Source organism: Pyxicephalus adspersus, chromosome 1 (genome assembly GCF_032062135.1).
Source record: "Pyxicephalus adspersus chromosome 1, UCB_Pads_2.0, whole genome shotgun sequence".
NCBI lineage: Eukaryota > Metazoa > Chordata > Amphibia > Anura > Pyxicephalidae > Pyxicephalus > Pyxicephalus adspersus.
The window spans coordinates 128,734,173-128,758,806 of NC_092858.1; the positions used below are offsets into that span (position 1 = coordinate 128,734,173).

Here is a 24,634-nt window from a genome sequence, read left to right on the forward strand (position 1 = left end):
ACTCCTTGTTTGCTCTCCTTCTCACACACAGATTTAATTTCTGGTCAATAAACATTGTTTGCTTCAGAATTTCTGTGGGAGATGAACAAAGATAACCCATGACCCCATTTACAGACCCAGATGAAGTAACAGACAGATCTCCAGCATGCGTGGTATAGTGAATGTGAGTGGAAGTTTGGTAGTGGTGAATTGGAATGTTTCATTCCAGATAGATCACATCTCATGTGTCTGGGCAGAACTGCTACACTTTAATTTAAGTTTTTTGTGGATCAAGGCAATCTGTACACAAAATAATTTCTTTTGCCAGTTAAGGCCTGCATTTACCTGGTGACTTCAACAGTTTTTTAAAAGTTTTCAGCAATTAAATATGCAACACCAGTAACTTGTGCACGTTTTCAAATATGTATTGGCTTATATCCCTATATTGCTTTGATGTACAACCCGAACAATAAATTGCTCACAATACCATAGCAGAACTGTAACCCAGGTAATTTCTTTACGCCAAAGCTAAACCATGATCTATATACTCAGAAAAAAATGTGGCTGTTGTAAAAAAAAAAAAAAAAACATGATATTGGCACCGCAAAACACCCTAGGCAGGTTGCCTGCTTCAAAATGGTCATATGGTCATACAGCCCTTTTCCCATTTACAGGATGTTGTCGGTCACATGATGTCTAATAGATGCTGGTCTTTTCCCCATTAACAAAAAGTCAGAGGTCTGATACTGGCCTGCCAACTGCTTGCCTACACACTGCCTCTAGTCAGATTTCAGGTGACGGCTAACTCGACTGCTTACTCTGACTAAATGTGTTAGACTGAATACTTAAATATCTTTTTAATTTTAATTGTGTGCATGTTTTAGAGAAAAGGCTTCTTTTGAGGTTTATCCATAATAATTATAAAATTAACCTAAGAATACAGATAAAGTTACATCCATAGTAATATCAATTTTTTATTTTTTTTATAGGCCCAGAAATTGGTTGCTTCTGTCAGATGTGGCCAAGCGTTTAAATACGTCCGCAGAATCATTCAGAAGCGAGTACCCTCACCTCGAAGTAGTTAGCATTACTGAAGCTGAATTCTACAAGCAAGTATCTTTAAGCCAGCTCTTTACCTCTCCAGACGATCTTGACGGCTTCAGTCCAGACAGCAAAGAACTGCTCGAGTTGGTGGAATTTACGAGTGAACTGCAAACATTACTTGGATCGTCCATTGAGTGCTTGGATCCTGAAGGAGACACGTCTTATGCCAGCTGTTAAGAAGCCAGGCCCTTACCTAACAGTGTAATATAAAACGAACGCTTATTTTGTGAATATGTGCTATAGAGAGAGAACACTATTCTATAAAAAAGTGTACAAAAAGATTATTATATATTCGCCTATATTGGACTTTTTTTTTTCCCAGAAGCTCTAAATAAATTTCTATTGTCCTGAAAGGTTCAGTGCACATTTGCTTTGGAAAATCTAAATTTTGTTTTTGCTTGTAACTCTTTATTTTAATATCTTTTTTTTTTGATCAATACTTTGACTCTTACAAAGCACTGAAGGCACGAAAGATACTTTATAATTTGTACTCGAAAGTCATGTGGATTGTAAGACGGAGTTAGCACTTCATGACATTTTTTTATGTTTACAGAATTTACCTGTTTTTTGGTAAGCGATGTTGGATATGATCCAATGTTTTGTAATATAAACAAAATTCTAAATATATATATGTGTATATATATATATATATATATTATCCATAGAGATTTGTTTGAATTTTTGTATTCTAATTTAAGATCTTGGAAATGTTAGTTTTCACACTTATATTGAGTGTGTGCATATATGTGTGTATATATACGTATGCATTTATATATATGTGTGCACACGCCTCTATACATATATAAATATATACATACGTTGAAATGTTTTATGCTCTAATTTAAACAAAAGAAGACTCTGAGCTATTTTTGTTTTCTCATGTAAAATATGAAGACTGTATTATAAAGTGTTGCGGTCCAGATAAACTGTACATAGACTGAATCATTTCTTGAAATGTGTGTGCAATGTTTTGAGATCTGTGTTTAAACTTTGTAAGTAAACCACCTGCCTTTGTATTTATATTTTACAAGACTTTTTCTTAAAAAGGCAATAAAACCATTTGGTAAATGGAAAGTGTATTCATGGAGTTTTTCAGGTTTGTATAAAGCGGACAGGGCTAAATACACTGTTGATTCCCCTTTATTAAAACATTGGTATGGATAGGAAAAGATTTGTAATGCTTTTCAAGCAGTCCTCTGATCCAGGCACAGCTAGATTTTTAATACTGTACTTGAGCAGTACATCCTAGTCAACTAGCTTGTAACTGGACAATTTAAGATAAAAAGCACAGTGGTGAAACTATTCCTGTGCTTACTTCCTCTGAAAGGATTTCAGGAGGAGAGAATGATAGCAGTGTCAATAGATACCCCCTTCATCTCCCTAACTTCAGTTGTGCAGGGGATTACTGGAGGTATATTTTGGTACTTTTCAGAACTTTCAGGGGAGATTATGAATGCTTGAGCATCTACCCTTTACCTTTTTCCCATTGTCATGACATCACAAGGGATTCAGGAGTACTTTACAGCACCTAGAAATATCACTTTTTACCTGTATGGAGTATGAGGGGTCTCCTTATATTTTCATCAGAGTAGGAAACCAAAATTCTGGGTTAACTACAGTGTAAATGTTATTTTCACAAATCATGAGAAAAATCAAATGCAGGGGATGGTCATTATTAAAAAGTAAAATAAAAGTAAAGTACACTATAAATGCCTAATCATGTGCAAGAAAAATTAAAAAACAAAACAAGAATTGTTTTTTTTTCCAGCACATAATCAGGAGTTCAGTGTAAAAACCAATTAACTATACAGTTAGCTAGGTGGGGAGCTTCTTCTCCTTTCAGTGGGCCTGATTTATTAAAGCTCTCCAAGGCTGTAGAGGATACATCAGTGAAGCTGGGTAATCCAGCAAACCTGTAAGGGAACTGATCAGGAAATAAAAACATTTGCTAACAAATGACTTTGAAGACATTCATTCCAGGTTTGCTGGAATACCCAGCTTCACTGATGTATCCTCTACGGCCTTGGAGAGCTTTATTAAATCAGGTCCAGTAAATCTATCCAAAGGGTTTAGAAAGTGAATCCCTCTAACGCTGCCAAAGGGGGTCATATCGATAGCATTCACCTTCCCCGCGACAAATTAGATCTTGTTCCATCTGTTAAGCAATTAATAAATTCTCCTTAAATAATCACTATCTATTAAGGAGCATTATTGTTTCCCACTACTGTAACCATGCGTTTGGGTGCCATTTAACGTAAACACCACTGCAGAACTGTGCATGCCTTACTGTAACACACAAATCTAGGGATGGCATTAAAATGCTTATGAGCAAAAATCTCATTATCATCACATTGATTTTAGTGTGCAGCAAATGATGTGACTACAAACAAGCAGTTAAATCTCTCAAGGCAAAGCAATTTAATCACCAGTGTAGCCACAACCTTAAACTGAACTGCATGCAAAAAGCTAATGACACAGATAAAATGTATTAATGGGAGCTGATAAACATGCCATTGGATTTCTGTTTCTGTCCATTCAGTTCTAAGATTTACATACACCTGCCACACAGCATAGCCCTGTCCTTAAAAGCAGTAAACTGAATTATTGTATGCTGCGGTTAACAAACACTCTCAGGTGCTTCTTGCAAATGTACTGTGGAGGAGTACAACCAGCACTTTCCTCCAACCAGCATGCTCATTCTGACTCTGTGGCTGCTAGTTCGAGCCTGAGCTCCACTGTACATGTACTGCAAGAGGTATTACCTGTTCAATTTTGGGTACTGCTTGCATTCACCTTTAAGGTAGCCCATTGTGCATTTAATGCATAAGAATTATTGGATGGGCTACTTAAGGAACCACAATGAACCAAAAATCATAATCATCAAAAATCACCTTCTTGTGCTGCTTTCCACAATTCATGCCACTGCAACGAACAAATGTGCATAATTGTGCATTACCACAAAACAGTGTTGTGATTGGGTGCCCGTGCTCTCCAATTTCTGTTTATATACAACTGATGAATTAAAATTTATATTTTAGGATAGGTGAAGACTATGTGTTAATTTTACCTATGTTATTTCTGTGTTTAAACTATCCCTGCCAAGATGACCCCGCCATGCTGTGACCACAACATCATTAAACACCCAGCAGTGACACAAGAGACCAGAGGATGGAGCCACAGTATAAAGCAGGTGATGGGGGCATCCAAGGAGCCATGAGGGGCTGCAACACTAAAAAATAGGTAGGAGACACAAGCTGCTGTAGTAGCTTTTAGGAGATCTGACAAGTTTGCTTTAAACAAAAAGTGTTAGAAGGTGTAAAACAGTGAATCCTACATTCCATATATTAAAAATATAATTTGTCTTACAGGGCATTTAGACTTTTCAAAGGGTTCCCATTGTCACCTGGGAAAGCTTCACCCTGTAGTTTACACAACTAAGCCAGTTGTCATGGTTAGGATATATTCAAAGGAGTACTCTAAAACTGCACAGTTAGCCTTCTGGGTGCTCTTATTCAGCTGTTAATGCATCCCAGAAAGCTTTTTCTAATAAATTGTAGTGTTTCATATGGTTGAGTGTGGTTGTGGTTCAACTCCATTCAAAGAATATTGGGTCATCTGCAATCCTCCAGCAGCAACCACTTACAACTGCATTTACCTGCTGCTCCTTGCAGTTGGTAAGTGTTCCCATTCAACACTAATTGAAAGCAGCTAGCTGAGCAAAGAGGCCAGAAGGTACGTTACATCCAGTAATTGCACTGCAAACTACCACAATCATAGCGTAAATGCGTGCAAACACATGCACAAAATGCAAAATACAACTGCTCCCATTCGATTGAGCATAACTGAGCATCTGAAATTAGCATAAACCCCTTTCAGGCTTGCTGTTCAGACATCTCTTTTCAATATTGAATGTTTTAAATCTGTGATTGTTGCGTCAAGCGCAGTTCAACTTTATTCACAGTCATAAAGTTAAGTGTGTTTGAGGTTGAAGTTTGCTGCAGGTCAGTGTTCAGAACATTGATGAATAAAAGGAAATACACATTGTAGCTGCTGTTGAAGGCGGTTGCATTCAAGTCAATGGATAGTCACTCAAGGAAGGCCAGAAGCAACATGTTACATTCAGTATCTGCAGTTCCAATCCACCACAATCTCATTGCAACAGCAACTGCCTGCATAGAGTTTCTTAGCTGCTCCCATTTAGTTATACAGAACTGGTTAGGAGCATGGTTAGGCTGGCAAAAGACTGCTATGATCAACTTCAGGTCTAAAATTATCCTAAATGTTGGGGACTATTTCCGTTGTCTGGCAATTGTTAAGGAGTGTTCCCTTAAGTGCATGATGGTAACCAAATAACCAACCGATATGTTACCAACTATTCACACCCACCAACCACTGGTAAATCATATTAAAGTGAGATGAAGGGCCAGAAGTCAGCCGTTTGTTGGTTGTGTTATCCAAAACACTAAGCAAAATGCGTTACAAGATATGGAGAAGCACCAAGAAAAGTGAGCATTTTTATGCAAATATTAGCTAGAATATTTCTATAGAGGGTCCCAAATTTTAATAAATAGGGAGATAATTTGCACTTTTTATGTTCACAATAACTATTTTAGAAAATACAAAAATAGTAAACCAACACATAGTGTTATCTAGTATACGTATAGGTAGGAGCTACTCATCACAACATTATTCCAGGTAGTAGCAGTCATGTAGATTATAATAAAGGGCATTACCGTATTTTTCAAAGACACATGCACAAAAATGTTTCCTTTTTAATCCTCTTGCTGTCTTAGAGTAGAAATCTGAAAGAGCCCAGACACAGCAGTTAATCCCTTCTGAAGACACGCCAGTACAACAGCGTCCTACCTTTCCCCGCCGAGAAAGGTATGCATCACATTGATTCTGCATTGCACACTGCAAATGATAAAGAGATGACATAAAGGTACGTTATGAGCAAGAGATGAAATTATCATATAGACAAAGAGCGAACCATAGCTGTAACACCACAGCTGTTTGACATCAATTTTATATTTCAGCATTCAATTTATAATTGCTTTGTAATTCAGCACACCATGTGCATTTTTATAAGGAAGTCTACAGTTTTGTGTGAGTCATGGACAAAGATTTGGGTTGGGTAATGCTGACGTTTACCAATCAGCTTCCCATTGGAGGCAGAAGAGGGTGATAACAATGGTGTGTGACCTTGTGATGGGCATGGAATTTAAGGGCATAAATAGCTTGCCAGCTCAATACTTTATTTCACTGCAGGGTTGAGACATATTATTAAAAGGTTCAGGGTATAAGTCCCTGTAAAGATGTAGCATAGTGAGTGTTGTATTAACTGTCAATATTTAGGGAAGCACAGGCATCACTGTCAGCAACATAGTCCTGACTGCTGCTCTTTAAAACTACATAGTCCTGACCACTGTGCACACTACACTACATAGTCCTGACGGCTGTACTCTATATACTACATAGTCCTGACTGCTGTACTCTATATACTACATAGTCCTGTCCGCTGTACTCTATATACTACATAGCCCTGACCGCTGTGTACTATACACTACCTAGTCCTGACCGCTGTACTCTAAATACTACATAGTCCTGACCACTGTGCAATATACACTACATAGTCCTGTCTGCTGTACTCTATATACTACAGAACAATGGATGCAGAACAATGAATATCACCTTAATATTGATCATGTAACTGGCCTAACCACTGTGTACTAAGCAACTATCCCAATCAAGTGTCACAAACTCCCTGCTCTAACAGGCTAATCTAAACCAGCAAATAGCATTCCCTAATAACTAGCAGGCAATGGATGCACTCCCTTGTGTTAACTATAATGTCAGGTAGGGCCTGCATGGCTGTTCTATAACAAATGGCAGCTGGTTAGGGGGGATGTGAATGGGCAAGGAATGGCCATTTCTGATAACAGAGATTCCGAATCATTTTTTCAATCAAAGGTAAAGAATACCCTGGTTTTCAATAAATGTTTTTTCCAATCAAAAGTGTCTAATATATTAAAAAAATCACTACGTGTTCACCAAAATGTAATAAAACGTCACTTCTACTTATGAAAGGAAACTTTTACTATATAATATAGTTCAGTTTAAACTAGACCCAGGAAAACATTATTTTCTTCTTCCTGATTCATGCCCACAAGGTAGGTATAGTTCACAGTCCTTGGGACTCTGATCATACCTATCATACAACAAAAGGTGCCAGGCATGGGAAAAAGCACATTATCAGAATGCAGCAGAGAACTCAGAAAATGAGCTACATGCCTTCAATGTATACCTTCCTTGCCAATTACTATAAATAACACCCTGGTTTATTAAGTTGTATAGCCTGCAAACTCTTGATGTCAAGATTGGGCTGTTTATGCAGCCTGAATCCCTGAGTGAATGACACCTGACCTATAGCGGTACTTACAAATGGTTACTGTTACAGCACATTTAAAACAGGAAGGAAGAAATGAACTAATAATAGAATCAAAGGCAGCACTGCCCTCCATCACCAGTGAAGCACATTTTCCATGACTTCCTCGTCTATTTATGATATACCCACTTTACCAATTTACAAAATCAAGCTCACCAGCAAAGTATATTGCTGCTTCCTGCAGTTGTGCAAATCAGTGTTCCACAATACAGTCAACCCTGCACCTAAATAGCAAGGTTAATTTTTTAAGTGTAGCCCCTCACCCCTTTACTAAAACACTGCATAAAACAGCACCTAAAATATCACCTAGGAGGGGGTAGCATCCCTTGTTGACTAGGTCCCTGGAAATGTTGAATGACCTAATGATCTGTTCAGCAATTTTTTTTTCACAAAATTTGACATTCTCAGAAACATCTAACTTTTTCATCAAATTTTCTGCTGCAACTTGGCAAGAGGGCAATGTTAAAAAGAAGTATTATGCAGAGAAAATATGACCTGTTTAGGTTCCCCCTGATGGCCTGAATTCTGATTCTGGAGTGCTCTGTGCAGTCTACTTCTCAAAGGCTGTAGTAATACTACTTTTCTATCCTCTATCGCCTAAACCTTTCCTCTGGTTTTGACAGCTTTGATCACCACCTTCTAATCTGATTAATGATTTCCATTGGTATCAGTGACTCTGCTCTCTCTTGGTTTGCTTCCTATCTGTCTGACCATTCCTTTCAAGTTTCTTTCAATGGTAACTCCTCCTCACCCACTCTCCTCCCTGTTGATGTTCCCTAAGGGTCAGTCCTTGGACCGGTTCTCTTTTCTCTGTACACCTACTCTCTGGGTAGTCTCATATCCTCCTTTGGCTTACAGTACCATCTGTTTGCTGATGACACTCAAATTTATCTGTCCACCCCTGACCTGTCCCCCTCAGTCCTGGATAAGGTCTCATGCTGCCTGTCAGCCATCTCCTCATGGATGCCTCTTCTGCTGCATCTCTTTGTAATTTTCTCCACTGTTGTCCACTTCAGAATCAAATTTAAGCTTCTGTCCTTTGCCTTCAAATCCCTCCACAACTCTTGTCCCACCTAACTTTCTGACCTGGAAAAAAATACTTCCCCAACCGCTCTCTTCACTCCTCCAGCAACCTACTAATGACTTCCTCACACATAACTTCATCACACGCATGGCTCCAAAACTTTTCTAGACCTGCACCCACTCTCTGCATCTCTCTTCCTTGTCCAATTTGGCTTGTTCCTACTTTCTACACATTTTAAAGAGTTCTTAAAACTCATCTCTTAAAACTTGCCTACCCTGCCTTTTTCTGTCTCTTAAACCCTTACCATTCACTCACCAATCCATATTACCCCCCTATTGTGTGTTACCTCCCCCACCTCCTAAATTGTAAGCTTTTCTGGGCAGGGTTCTCTCCTCCTCCTGTGACACTGTCTGTATCTGTCTGTCATTTTCTACCCCTATTTAATGTACAGCGCTTTACAATGTGTTGGCGCTATATAAATACTACTGATATTATTATTATTAAAAATATTAATAATAATAATAATAATAATATTAATAATAATAAAAATAGTAATCTGCACCTTAGCACTTTTTTAAACAGGAATAAAAGATGGATCATTGCAGGAAATCTGTCATGACAGAAATATAGGAGTTGTCATTGATGCAATCCATCTGGAAATGCTTGCATCCTGGCTCTCATAGTGATACTTTGGCTTCAGTACATTCTGAATAATTAGAACATATATGGAGATAAGCAACATTTTATCTGACTTTTCTACATGTTTTTTCTGGATCTATTAAAAGGATTAAATCAAGTAACAATATCAGTCTACATATTACATTGTCTCCTTTAGGTCCTTTTCAATATCTAGTCACTGGAATAGCATAGAGGCCTGACCTGGCCCCAACTAGTGACATAACTAAAAGTGTCTTTGAGTGAGCATTATATTATACATTTTTTAGTAAGGAGAATATGTTTGTAACGAATAGGAAACACACAGCCCAGTGTACACCATAAGGTAGCGGGGTTTATGAAATGCACAACACACTGTACAGGATAAGGAAGTGGCAAATATGGGATGCACAGCTAGAGGAACGAATCTGGTAGGCAATGACAGTAGCCTTAAAAGCAGTACGGCTGCATCAAAAACAGGACGCATTGGGGAAATGGGGGAGGGGCTACTAAAGGGGCAAAGCGACTGTGAGCTGGGGCATGTGCACCTTACATATTTATTCTCAATTATTTATTGTGGTAATCTGTGCACTGAGTTACAGTGCCATGTAATCAGAATGGCACATATCGTTTATGAAAAGTAGCAGGGTTTTATTCCATTGAATGCCATCATATTATCATGTAAAATTCTGCATTTCTCTAAAGAAACTTAGTAGATTCCTGATTTATGATTGCCTGATCCTGAAGAAGTACAATCCACCAGTTTTGCTGCCATGGTGCACTGAAACACATTATATAGTGCAATGCTTTTTTTCATTTATTTTTCTTAATTAAGCTTCTGTTGGATAACTCTGCACTATGATACTGCATTTTAATTTAACTGATAAATATTGCACGAAAAGAATTCTTTATTCTGTGAGCTGATATGTTTCCTTGGGATTACAATTAAGATGTAACGAAAGGTACATTTATCAGCCAAAAGCAGCAACAAAAATATGTGCATTGTGGCTGGTGAGGTATATTGTAAAAAAGGAAACATTTATTGCTGATCAAAGCTCAGGCCTCTTAGAGCACACATAGGTCAAACAGGAAACTATTCCTGATCTCCTACCAACGTCACATTCATTCTCCCATTACTACTAATATTTCCTATTTCCTATCTGTGCTCTGATATATTTTCCAACATATGTATATGTATGTATATTATGTATAATGTGAAAATGTATCTATTGGAATACCTAGACCAAGATGCTGTGTATAGACTATATATATAGATTATAGAATGACAATCACATTATCTGCATATAATTGTATATATTTGATCCATTACTATCTTGATGAAGCACACATTTTCAACAGATACTAATCTTTAACAATTGTTCCTAATTCCTCCACACAGATCTATGTTTCAAATACACCCCTGAAGAAGCCAAGCAATGCGAAATGCGTCGGGTGAAAAAGACTAATATGGGTATACCTTAAGTAGTTGTATCTTGTGTGGGATGGAAGTCCTGACGCCATGATGGTATAAAGGGGTATGGACTATTTTTTTTATATATTTATTGCATATAATGATGTATGTTTGACCACTAAGAATACACAATTATATTTACAGCCACTAAACCCCCTTTTTTTGCTATCCTTATTATATTTCATATAAGACTACAAATTAGAAAAAAAGGTATTATGTCGTTGCCTATAGTCATCCATTAAAAGGAAGAAGGGAAAAGGCCCAGGAACTCAAGTATTTAACACAAAACATTTTCCCTGATATAACTCTGATAAAAATCATCATGTGTGGCTGATTTAACTGATTCAACAAAATAGGAACCAGACTAGAAATATTCCCCGCAGCCACCTATTAGGTTTCACCTTTCATTTTCTGGAACATTTCAGAAAATCTGATTGGTCTTTATAGGTTGAAATTCCAACTTTGTTCTTGTTTTCTTTTCTTTGCTTTGTATGAATCTGAACCGTTGCGTCCACATTGCATGGGATCATATTTTGAGTATGACTGTAGTTCATTTTCAGGATGTTATTATGAGAAACAACCAGCATCCTTTTCTCTTATAGCCAAACAATTGAGCTGCTTGCATTGTTATGGTGTGTGGCTGCACACCATTGCTTTCATTGTTTTATGCCAGCAGGATTATTCAAGTCTATGAAAGCTCAGTCATTACTGAATTGTTCATTTATGATACCTTCAGACACTGTACATTATATCATAGCAGTGCCATAATTTGTTTTCACAAACTATGTTTCTGCATTGTTGTCTGGATCTCCTTTTTATTTTTAGTTACTTTCTGTCTGTATGCATGCTTTCAACTGTCAGCCACACATCATTGCTATGGACTGGCTTCAGACAACAGTGGATCATGCCAGTGGAGCTGTCAGTATCAGAACAGCCACTTAAAAAAAATAAAAAAATACTTGTTTCAAACAAAAAAAAAAAATAAAAAAAAATAAAAAATTGATATAGCAATACAATCAAAGTTCAAGAAATCGGATCAGCACCAAGACAAGGCAAAGACTCACCCAGTAGCATAGAGGTTATTATACAATGTAAGATAAAGAAAATAAAATACCTGCGCTCCTAAACAAAAGTCCATCAAATTTAACAGAAACTAAAAATATTATCTATATATTTATATATATATTATTCATTAATATTTAGATACATAGCTGAGTAAAATAAAAACTGATGCAAAGATGATAATGGGAAGATTTAGGAGACCTGAGTGGTGTAAAACAATTTTTTTTTTTAAATTTTGGGTATAGAAGGGAGTGATTAAATCCTTGTCAAGTTTGTATCACTTTTTGAAGCTTTGGATATATGAGGTTCTAAATAGTTTTAGCTTCGCTGTCCTTCTAGCTAACCTGTAGTGTGTGATAATAATGAGTCAAATGACCTACTGATAAAAGTCGGCTAAGCTGGTGAGAAAGCAACTTCAAGGTTTCTTCTGTGAGTTCTCAGTATAAACTACTCTACAGTACATTGTATTAAAGCTTATTTAGCATCAGGTAAGAATATATAGATACATTTTTGTTCCTAGGTTTACAATTAAGGCCTGATTCCAGCGTGTGTGTTCGAATTCGGGTTGTCCTTATATTTGACCTGAAAATGGCTGTTCGAATTCCAGACCCCAAAAAGACGAGATTTGACGGCAAAAATTCTAATAAAAAAAAATGTGCTAAAAAAAATAAAAATTAATGTTAAATGAATTTATTGAATGTTTGTGTTTATTTAACTAATTTTTTTTTACAGGTTATGCTACAATGACATGATATCTCTTACTCTGTAACACACTTTCCAGCACAGTAATATTCTGATACATTTGTTACATTTTTCTTTTATTCACTGCGAGAAAAATGTAGCAAATGTATCATATTACTGTGTATGTTACAGAGTAAGAGATACTTGGGGGCCGGCAATCAGCAATCATTGAGAAGAGTGTGAGATCCCCGGGCATTACAGGTTAATTAGCCTGTAGTGCCCTGGAGATCGTAGTGTAACTGCAGAGTTCATCTGCAGTTCAGTTCTCACGGTCACATGAGCACGGGAACTTTGCGGTCACAGCTGTGACTGCAGGCGATCCCCAGGAACTAGAGATTGAATGGGGACAAGTTTCCTCATTCATCACATCTAGTGCCCTCTGTTCTTGGATAGAGAAACTCTATATAAGAACAGATACTACTAGCAACAACAATCCGGATGGCTGTTGCAGTCCTGTAGTATGTGTTCCTGGATAGAGAAACTCTATCCAAGAACACATACAACTAGTAAAGGGCTTCAATGATGTTCGAATTTGGCATTTGATTAGGCGAACAATATCTCACTATTCGATTGAAAAGCTGTCAAATTGAATAGTGAGATAATTGACCAACACTAGTTATGGAGGAGTGGAGAAAGCGGCTGGGGGGGGGGTATTTTTTTACCAGGTCAGAAATGTAAGTGGGACAAGAGCTGTGAAGAGATTTGAAGGCAAAGCACAGGAGCTTGAATTTGATTCTCAGGTGAAATGGAAGCCAGTGTAGAGATCTGTAAAGAGATGCAACAGAAGAGGAGCGGAGCAGTTAGATATATGTCAGGGGGGGATTTGGAATTTGAGGGGGGGATGATGATGAGTTCTGTTTTATCCAGGTTGAGTTTCAGGAATCTGTCAGACATCCATGAGGAGATGGCCGACAGACAGCATGAGACCTTATCCAGGACTGAGGGAGACAAGTCAGGGGAGGACAGATAGATTTGAGTGTTATCAGCATACAGATGGTACTGTAAGCCAAAGGAGGTTATGAGAATACCGAGAGTGGAGGTGTACAGAGAAAAGAGAACCGGTCCAAGAACTGACCCTTGGGAAACACAAACAGGGAGGAGAGTAGGAGAGGATGAAGACCTTTTCCTCCTCCTCCCAATACCGCCTTATGCACCTAATTTTAAATATTTGGAATATTTATTATTAAAATAATTTTGTACAAACCCTACTTGAGTTTATTCAATGTACCTGCATGAAAAGTACTGTCTCTTCATTTCCAGTGTTGGACTGTTGGCAACATTTCTAGAATGTGTGGTATCGGAGCACATTCCATGCTTAAGAATCATGGAGTATGATTCCAGTCTGTGTGATAAGATGAGGCCCCATTCCATAATTGCCTGGGCTCATATGGGTTTGATGATGCTGAAAATCATTCAATTTAATAAGAATAAGAATGCAAAAGTATTATTTAAAAGAAAGCTGGAATTGGGATTTTAAGCTGGACATCTACCATGTCACTGGTAGGTACTCACCACTCCATGTGGCAATTGCTCCTCTCCTTTTTCAGTGGGCCAGGAGGGCACATGTACCCGCATTCCTCCAGGTAAAAAAGTTCTCTGCAGCGGTGCTTTGCTGCCCCCAAGTGGCAGAGATCCCCCTCTCAGCTTTCTGACCCTGCCCTACCCTTCCTGGATCCTGCTTTAAGCTACACTAGGACAAGGTCACCTTGCCTATGAAACTATATGTTTACTATATGCTAAGGTGCACGTTTATTCTTGATTTTCTGTTGACAACTTGTCTGACCATTCTCTATATGCTGCCTCAATAACCACTGACTTGTTTTCTTTCTGCCACAAGCTCTCTGACTTCTTTGGATTATCCTCCTGGCTGACTGACCTTCCATGTTTGAACTCTGGCTTATTTTCTTCTGACCACAAACCTACGGGATACTTTGGAGGGTCTATGTGGGCCATATGGAGAATTCAGCACTGGGCAGTGAAGGATAAAAGCTAACACCATTCAAATATCCCACCCCTCTTCTCTCAATCATGGGGTGGGGCCTAGCCTCCCATCATATCTCCATCCACTTGCTGCTCTCAGCTGCCCCGTCCTATGGCAGGGGAGGGGAAAAGTTACTGAACCTACTGTAAAAGCCCTCTGACAGGTGCTGCGGGGTAATGCCTGAAAGAGAACCAAAAGGTAGTGCAACCTGGCTGGCATGTTTCTGGGTCATTCCTGAAGGGTATTCCCTGGTCTGTACATTACAGATGTAAACAGAATTGTGTGACAATTAATTTTACTTCTAAATATCATAAATTTGCCCTGGGTGTATGTTTGTTTGATGCCTTTTTCTGCCTATTCCCTAAATATTTGTCCCTTGACTTACCTAAATTATGTATTCTAAGAACATTTCATCTGATTTTAAGTTATTATTACTAACAAGTAATACCTACAGGACAAACACACTCCTTCACCAAACTGGTTAAAAGATTGCATTCACAAATGGCTGAACTAGCTTTACCAATACAAATGGGAATTACAGTAGTTTAAAGTGCATTTATCATTACTTTAAACTAAATATAATAACACCAAAACATGCAGTTAGGTTAACCGGCTTCCCCAAAAAATTGGCCAAAATGTGGTAATTACATATGACTATGGTAGACACATTGGGCCTGATTTATAAAAGTTCTCCTAGGCTAGAGAGTATATACTTTCATCAGTGAAACTGGGTGATCCAGCAAACCTGGAATGGATCTGGTCTAGGATTGAAAACATTTAGCTAACAAATAGCAAATGACTTTTAGGAAATCCATTCCAGGTTTGCTGGATCACCCAGCTTCACTGATAAAAGTGTATCCTCTCAAGCCTTAGAGAGCTTTAATAAATCAAGCCCATTAGATTGTGAGCCCCCTTTGAAGGACAGCTAGTGACATGACTATGGACTTTGTAAATATCTGGATAATATGTTGATGCTATATAAATACTTGATAATAATAATCATGAAAAAACAAAGGCACATAGAGATGCCTGCATTTACTTTAAGTATGTTCACCAGCCTTAAGAAATCCCTTAAACCTTGGCACACACAGTCATGCAAATCTCAATGTCTTAGGGAAAAGCTGATCTCTTTTATGCCCCTTGTCACCGCCCACATTTTAATATTGCTTCATCAGTGTTATTGATAACTCTAACAGCAAATTTGTGTTAAAAAGCACAGACCTCTAGGTTCCTTCTTATGTTTGCATGTACATGTACCTATTATCTTATCTACGTATGCACCTATGTATGTCTAGGAAATACAAACAAATTAGGTATTCAGAACTTGTTTTGTAATGTTTTATTATTTTAAAATTCTGAAAAAATATCAGTATATAAACCAGAAATCTAATCTGCTTGTAACATCCGGTTTGGGCTGCCAGCACTGACACTGCTAGACTAAAATTCATAAAGGAGTTGTCAGTCCTTCCTGCCCGTCCCCCTGTGTCCCTCCCCAAATGTACATAATATATACGTAATATTTTCTTCTCAGCAAGACACTGGGGTAAACTTGGGTATTGTATGGACATACCCTTTACCATTCTATCTATCTACGTCTTCCATTCTATGTACAACAGGTAAACGCTAATTGCCCATTTTGGTTTACAGTCTACAGAAAACCCAGACAATCATTATAAAGCCGCTATCTTTCTTCAAAGTCGATATAATGTTTTTTATCCAAATATTAAATATACCGAAATGCTGTATTCACACTATGTATCCTACCATAGATCAAGGCCATGAAAGAATAACAGCCGGCCATAAACTTTTTTCTATTTTTTAAAAGGATTCTCTAGTCACCAGCTGACAAAAAATGGTCTGTTAGTACTTTGGGGGCACTCCCTGATCTAATTGAAGTGCTAACGAGATTGAGGTTAGATTTCCACTGTCATTTCGAGTTTTGTTGCTAGGAAACAGGATGTTATGTCAGCTCTTGAAAGAAGAGGCCTCCTCCTGAAATAGTATTATAGGAGCCCCAAATTATATCAGCTGCAGCCCATTTGTGTAGAAAATGAGGCTGCTGTTGTTACTGATAGATTTATTTGTATTATTGTGATTTGCCCACTTTACTATTTCTTTCTTAACAGTCATGCATTTGTGTATTCCTAATGTACACAGCCACATCGGGGAATATAATGCTCTGCAAACTGCTCTGCAGCATGGATACAGTTACATATTTCATTCTTGTTAGTACCTCTGTATCCCTTCCCGGGGATTCACAGGAGATTGAACCCAGGTGACCCTGTGCCAATCTGTATTCTGTTCAATGCAAAATGTTGTTTTACTAAAACAAACCCAAATACGCTGCTTATACTCAAGCAAGGGGCCTGAATTGATAAAGCTTTCCAAGACTGGAGAAGATAATGACTATCATGGGAGATCCTGTGTGACCCAGTAAACTTGGAATGGACCACATCCAATCCAGTTTTGCTGAATCATGCAGGTTCACCGGTGAGAGTCTATCTTCTCCACTCTTGGGGAGCTTTAAAAAATCAGGCCCAATGTAAGAAGAATCTAAATATTTTTTTTACCATTTATTATTTTTTTTCCATTTCTACAGTCTTTTTGTTGACCTTGCTTTACAGTAAGATTTCATTCAGATCTATCAGGTAGCGTATGTTTCATTCTCTCATTCTCTCATCATATCTTTCACTGTACTGTTCTTTTGCGTTTTTTTTTTTTACATTTATTCTCCCCAAGTGGCCTCTCCATTCTGTGCCTTCACCATTTATCCAGCATTTGTTTTAATTCATGGTTCATTCTGATCTTCATACATACGATGTGCCAGATTTATTAAAGCTCTCCAAGGTTGGAGAGGATACACTTTTATCAGTGAAGCTGGGTGACCCAGCAACCTTAGAATAGATTTGCTATTTGCTAGCAAATGTTTTCAATCCTGGACCCAAACCATTCCAGGTTTGCTGGATCACCCAGCTTTACTGATGAAAGTGTATCCTCTCCAGCCTTGGAGAGCTTTATTAGATGAGGCCCAATGTTCTAATCATGTATATGCTCATAGATCTTACATATTATTTTCCTTGTTTTCTAGTATATTTTAAATTATTATGTTGTGATACCAGTCTAAAATAGCAGTATCCTATATTACATTTCTAGTCAGAAGATGTTACTTTTCGTACCTTTTCTGAGTTTCCTGTCCTTTCTAAGCTGCTCTGTTGAAAAAACTGTTGTTTACAGGGACCAACAAACCAGCTGATTATTTTTACATATATATATATATATATATATATATATATATATATATATATATAGAAGAAGAATCTAGTTGGAGACACACCAATGCCACCTTGTAATAAATATTAATTACAATGTCTATTTAATATAGACAAGGTATAACACTTCTTTAAAAAACCCTATGAACATGAAAAAAGAAATTGACACGAAATGGTTATAATTTTCTTTTAAAAGGCAAAACTCTCTCTCTTGAAGAGTATATAGTCTTGTAGTCTTGAAGAGTATATAGCACTTTTGAAGAGTATATAGTCTTGTACTCATTAATACAATTTACCAAAAGCTTTCTTTCAGAGACAAAAATGTTATGGAAGACAAAAAGTTATTATAATACTGGTTAAATGCTAAGTAATAAAAAAGAGGCATATTGATGACAAATAAATGAACATTTTTTTTTTCTTCCTAGCAGTTTTTGTCTTCACATTAGATTCTGCTTCTATCACCTTCCACTGTTGAGTGCCTTGGCCCATTTCCTAAATTTACAATTCCCACTGATGTCCTCCCTGTGTTGGACTTCTAGCAGTGCCTTCAACATTTTTTTATCCAATCGTACAACATGAGTTCACAGAGTCATCTGTCTCAGGCCTGATCCAGGGGATGAGTCACTTTGCCTAACAGAGTGCAGAAAAGAATATTTCAGTCACTTTATGATTGTCTGTTATTTTTTCAGTTTATATCAGGGTCCTATATTAAGCTACGTACACACTTCCAATTATTATCGTTTGTAAACGAACGACGAACGTCGGTCGTTCGTTCGTCGTTCATTTCCAACGATAAAAATTGGACGTGTGTACGCAGCTTTAGGCTGTAAACTGTATTTTATTTTATGAAAGGAGAATGCTTGGTTTAATTTTAGAACAATAATGCTTGAAGGGTTAAAAAGTTCTGCACAGATTATCAATCTAATTTATTGGTCGTTCACACTCTCCATCAATTAAAAAAAGGCAGGGTGGATATGCATTCAGACATGATTCCCGTCAGTGAAATCTATGGGTATTAGAATTATGAATGCTTTCATCAGCCTTGCCTAGTTATCTTACAAGTAAGGAATTTGTGACTGAATCCATTGCTATGCCAGAAGCTCCATATGAACACTGGAAAAACTGATCCTAAAACACTTCAACAACCCAGAAGTTAGAAAGATGGCAGACAGTTTGAGCCTAAAGAAAATTTTAGGCAGATGGTTCTTACGGATCTCTTTTATACCTCTCCAGAGAATTTCAGGCATTAGCATCAATTCTCAAGAAACTGCCCACTTCAGATTATCGATGATTTTAAGAGCATTACTCTTGTGCAGTCCAAAATTAGGGAACTCTAATCAAAAGACGCAGATTATATGATCAAAACTGACAGCTCAACAATTTGGCTTCAGATCAAAAGTTGTAGAATATAAAGCCAACATCAAATTGAAAATAAATTCAACTTCAGGGAATAAGTGGCCAATGTGAATTTAAATGATGCTTCTCCCAATGTTTATTTGCTTTTGTCATAAAAAATTCAAGTTCTAATTTTACCTTTAGACATAAAGCCCACCTATTATCAATATTATTATTATTTTTATTAATAAACATGATTTATATAGCAGCAACATTACACTACGCAGAGCTATACATTAAATAGGGGTTGCAAATGACAGACAGATACAGACAATGACACAGGAGGAGGAGAGGACTCTGCCCTGAAGAGCTTACAGTCTCAGAGGTGGGGAAAGTATCACTCAATAGGAGGGGGATATGGAATGGTGAATGAGTAGTGAGGGCTTAAAAAAAGAAAAATGGGTAGGCAAATTTAAAAAGATGGGTTTTGAGTGCTCTTTTAAATCAGCAAAAAGTAGGAGCAAGCTGAATAGGATATGGAAGTCCATTTCAGAGAGCCGGGGCAGCTCTAGAAAAGTCTTGGAGACATGCATGTGACGAGGTTAAAAGAGAGGAAGGCAGTAGTAGGTCATTGGAGGAGTGAAGAGAGCAGCTAGGAGAGTATTTTTATATTAGGTCAGAAATGTAAGTGGGACAAGAACTGTGGAGACATTTGAAGGCAAAGCACACACAGGAGCTTGAATTTGATTCTAAGGTGAAATGGAAGCCAATGGAGAGAACTACAAAGAGATGCAGCACAAGAGGAGCGGTGGGAAAGAGGGATGAGTCTGGCTGCAGCATTCATATTAGATTGTAGAAGAGAGAGTCTGGAATACCAGAGAGGAGGATGTTACAGTAGTCCAGACAAGAGAGTATAAGAGCGTGTACAAGGAGTTTGGTGGTCTCTGGGGACAGGTAGGGGTGGAATTTGAAGATGTTGCGCAGGTGAAAGTTACAGGACTTGGAATTGTTGTGAATATGGGGGGTAAATGTGCCTAAGGAGAGGAACGAATAACAGTGTTATTAACAGTTAAAAATATATCAGCAGAAGATTTGGAATTTGAGGGGAGGAAGATGATGAGTTCCAGGTTGAGTTTTAGATACCTACCAGCCATCCATGGAGGTAGATATGAAACTACTGAGTGAGGTGTACAGAGAAAAAATAACTGGTCTATGAAGCAAACCAAGAGAGAGGAGTGTCACTGATACCAATGGAGCACATGATTTGGGTTAGAAGGGGGTGATCAACAGTATCAGAAGTGGAGAAAATATCTAGAAGAAGGAGGAGGAAAAAGCTGCCTTGAGACTTAGCTCTGTTGAAGTCAATGGCCACTTTAGTAAGGGCTGTTTTAGTGGAATGAGCAGCTCGATAGCCAGACTGTAATCGGTCAAGGAGAGAGTTGGTGTTCAGATAGTTGGTGGGTCTTTTATAGACAAGGCACTTCATAAGTTTGAAAACATATAGAGTGGTGGAATGGTCACAGAGTAGATCAGAAAGAATTGGGTCAAGGGGACAGGTAGTAGATGGAGATGATGGGAGAAGAGAGGAGACTTCATCCAGAGTAACAGGGCTGAGGGAGGTTAATGATGATTTACAGGTGGAAGGGGTGGATATGGTTGGAATAGCACGGTGAGCAGAGACATCATGTCTGATTTTGACAATTCTATCTCTAAAGTAGGTGGCTAGATATTGAGCAGAGAAGGTATTTGTAGGGGGAGCAGGTTTGGGGTTTAGGGGGGAGACTATTGTTGAGAAGAGGCTGAATGGGTTGGGGGAGAAATAATTTTGCTTGGTGACAGTGAGTGCAGTGTTAAGGTGTTGTAGCCTTGCTGTGTGGTGAAGTCAGCACTGAGGCCAGATTTCCTCAACCTGCACGAGCAGTCTTTTCTAGATGTTTGGTGTAATTGTTATGCCAAGGTTGGGGGTTGGCAGGACAGGGGCAGCAGATGGTAACAGGGGCAACTTTACCCAGAGCCAAAGAAAGAGTGAGGTTGAACAGAGTGGCAGCTTTATCTGGAGATGTGGGTGTTTGGGATGTAAGGCAGTTTGGGAAAAGCGTTGTGGTCAAGGTTCTGGATATCTTGCTGCCAATGACCAGGTTTGGGATGTGGAAAAGGTGGGCAATCATTAGTTAGGTTGAAGGTGAGAAGGTGGTGGTCAGAAAGGGGAAATGGTGAGTTATCAAGGGAGGTGAGGTTGCAGAGTTTGGAAAATACAAAGTCTTTTTAGTGTGTGACAATGCTTGTGCGGCCGTTAATCTTCTGTGTAAGTCTAAAGGAGGAGGTAATTGAGAGCAATTTGGCTGAGGAAGGATGGTTGGGGTCATCCACTGCAACATTAAAGTCACAAAGGATGAAGGTGGGCAGGTAATGCGAGAGAACATGTGGGAGCCAAAGTTGTCCAATAATTGGGAAACAGGGTCAGGGGGAGGGTAGACAACATCAATAATGAGAGGTAGGGGTTGGAAAGGTTAGATGGAATCCACTTCAAATAAGATGAAATTGAGAGAGGACAGGGGAGGAAGAATGAGACCCACACCACCACATAGTCTATTGCCAGGTCTGGGGGTACATGTGAAATGCAGGCCTCCATAGGAAAGTGCAGCAGCAGTGGTAGGGAAAACCCACGTTTCAGTTAGAGCCAGGAAGTGGTGATACTGATATGATACTTTGTAACAGATCATGGTAAATCACAGAAGCACATATAACAATATGGCAAACTGAAGTCCATGTGAGCAGCAGCTGTAGGCTTGAAAGTGGAATTCCAGGTATGGGTAAATCAAAGTTAGAGAGGTGGCTTGGTGAAAAGGCAGTCAGGATGGTAGAAGCAGAAATGGTGTTGGAGTCCAGGTGGAAAATTGATGAAATTTCAATCTAAAGTCATGAGAGGGAAATAGAAGGGTGTATTGGTGTATCCAATTCTGTTCCAATTCCTGCTTCAATCCCCTGGATTACCATTTACCGTTGCACTAATAATTTTAAATCTTAAGATTTGGGCACGTGACCATGCCTAATGTTTAAATAGTAGTGCTGTGAGCCCTGAAAATGACTGGACTCATCTGACATCATTAGTCTGATTTATTAAAGCTCCACTAGACTGAAAAAGATAAACTATCATGGATGAACCTGCGTGTTACAGCAAACCTGGAATGAATTTGGTCAAGTATTAATAGCATTTGGCAATAAATAAGCAATCCATTTCAGGTTTGCTGGCTGGTCAGGTTTGCTACCATTCTACATCTTGTCCAAGAGACATGCAATGTATTGTGAGCAAATCCCCTCTTTGACATTTGTCTCTGGATCAGATGTACCCAATGAAAGATGAAAGATTTCCATTTATCTCCAGTTGCTGTCAGTGGTAAAAGTCATAATTTCCATAGCTTTATTGGTCACCACGATAAATAGGGACAGTGAATCTGCCCTTGTAACACATACAACAATAAAAACTTTACAGAGATTCTAATATTATAGACTAATATATATATATATATATTTATATATGGAAAGATACACCAAACTGAACAGACATATATGGGTGATTATGTGCCATAGTGCACTAAATAAATGTTGAAGAGTTTCTCTATATGTCACTCTCTGAAGACATTGTTCTATGACCTTCAGATAATACCTGAGACAGTCCTAAATCCTTTAAAGAATCCATGATCCTTGCAATTAACATCCCAAGTCTCCTCTAGACTAAGCACTTTAATTGAAAAAAAAAAATCATCTTTGGATGGTTTGTCACCTAGACATTATATTAGCATGATGCTTTCCAGGAACAGAGAAAATGCATATTCCTGTTACCTAAAACAATTTCAAAATATATCCTGAACATGGTTTCTTGTACAGTGCACTAAATCACATAAATCTGTCATTGGCATCTTAAAGATTTATAATATTATGGCTGTGCCTCTTTAGCTCTGGGATGAACATGTCTTCGTTGGCTTTATACAATATCCACTTATCATCGGCTGTAACATGAGCAGCAATATATTTCTTTCTGCATCTATATCTTTTTGACAGCAGTAACCAGCACAAAGGTTTTGGGAAATTTGACTTTAAACCGCAAACTCATTATATTTCCAATTAATGTTTGACTGGGTTATTGGGGGTTACGGGTGTCTTTTGAAAGCCTGATTGCAACAATGTTTTGCATAAAGCAGGGGAGGCTTGGAACCTCCCTAAAGTTTTTATTGTCATATGTGGTCCCTTTGGGGAGATTTACTTTCAGATTCTGTAGGTAGTCAATGGAGCAGTAAGTGATGGAAATTCTCTGCAATTAGAGGCAAAATATATTCATGTGCTTGAATAGTTTACTTTTTTTATTTACCATTTTTACAGGGGTAAGGATTTAGAAGTATTTTCCATTTAATTACTATTTAGGTGACAGGTTTTAAAGCGGGTTCCTATGATGATTCCCGCTGACTCTAATAAACAAAAAAGACAATGAAAAGCCCTTTTTTTTGGATGATTTCCATCAAGTAGAAGTTCTAGCACTTGTGACTTAAAACTGGAACATAAGTGAGTCTTGTTGCCATATTGCTATAAGAATGGACTTTAGAAATACTACACTAAAACAGCAATTGCAAAACAGAGAGGTGTCATCGTTACAGAAAAGTATATATTCTAGGTTCAGGTGTCTCTCCTAACATGTAATTTTTCTTCATGTCTTCTGTCCATGTTCTACTACCTGCAACACAATTACTCATTTCTTTCATTTTTTTAGACTATTTTGGAAAGCATTCTTATTTCTCAGTGTTACTGTTAACAGAAATTAAACTAAGTTTTATCCCTAAAACCTTTTTTTAGACAGCATAAGAAATAATTATTTTTCCTTAACTTCCTGTACAGGAAATTAAAATAAAGCAAAGAGAAAATCCCTAAAAGTCAAGATAATTGCACAGTTGTCTCCAGAATTATTGCCTTGATAAAACAACCTACCTTTGTTCTAATCCCTGTATGGTATATTGCAAGATAGTGTAGGATAGTTCGATATAAATGCATTGAGGTTTCAGTGATACATTGGAGCTTGGATAGGGTATCTATCCAAAACTGTAATATGCATCCCTGTTTGCATGTGTATTTTTTTAATATCACATTTAGTGCCACAAATCCTGGGTGTTTTCTATATATCTGGACTGTTGAGATTAATCCTATTTGATGAGCACTGAATGCCTTGTAATACTGCTGTCCATCTTGCTAGTTTACTATATGTACAAGAGATGCTAAAAATGTAGGACCCAACCTTCTAACCAAAAACTGTTTAATTTTTTTTTCACTTTAGCGGGAAAAGTCCTATTTTTTATTGTAAAATGCCAGCCTGCAAAATTGTAAAACTAGTTTTATTATTTTTTAGATCATTGTCAGTAAAAAAGTGACTTGAACTTCAGGCTATCATAAAGTATGTGTTCCTGCAGAAGAAGTGTACAAGTGTATGATGGAAACAATAATTGACAAGTGCCCATCATACTCAACTGTAAAGAAGTGACGTGTCATCTTTAAATGTGGAGATATTGTGAATCGGAAGATG

At 37.9% G+C, this 24,634-nt stretch overlaps 1 protein-coding gene and 2 long non-coding RNA genes across 8 annotated transcripts in view; 2 read left to right on the forward strand and 1 right to left on the reverse strand.

Annotated features, from left to right (window-relative positions):
* The window catches only part of BCOR (BCL6 corepressor), a 139,736-nt gene extending 137,579 nt beyond the window's left edge, over nucleotides 1-2,157 (forward strand). For all 5 annotated transcript variants that reach the window (XM_072427164.1, XM_072427194.1, XM_072427154.1 and 2 more), the window contains one exon: nucleotides 969-2,157. In XM_072427164.1, coding sequence (XP_072283265.1) covers nucleotides 969-1,260 — 292 coding nt within the window. In that variant the 3' untranslated portion in view covers nucleotides 1,261-2,157. The remainder of the gene's footprint in view (nucleotides 1-968) is intronic.
* LOC140341448 (uncharacterized) overlaps nucleotides 1-24,634 on the reverse strand; it is a 70,687-nt gene that overhangs the window by 25,607 nt on the left and 20,446 nt on the right. For both annotated transcript variants that reach the window (XR_011922884.1, XR_011922882.1), the window contains exons 2-3: nucleotides 5,817-5,997; nucleotides 1,116-1,276 (exon numbers count right to left, since the gene is read on the reverse strand). This is a non-coding gene — a long non-coding RNA (uncharacterized lncRNA). The remainder of the gene's footprint in view (nucleotides 1-1,115; nucleotides 1,277-5,816; nucleotides 5,998-24,634) is intronic.
* On the forward strand, nucleotides 5,922-15,131 carry LOC140341455 (uncharacterized). The gene is made up of 3 exons (XR_011922885.1): nucleotides 5,922-6,025; nucleotides 10,606-10,741; nucleotides 14,318-15,131. It is a non-coding gene; the product is annotated as an uncharacterized lncRNA (long non-coding RNA).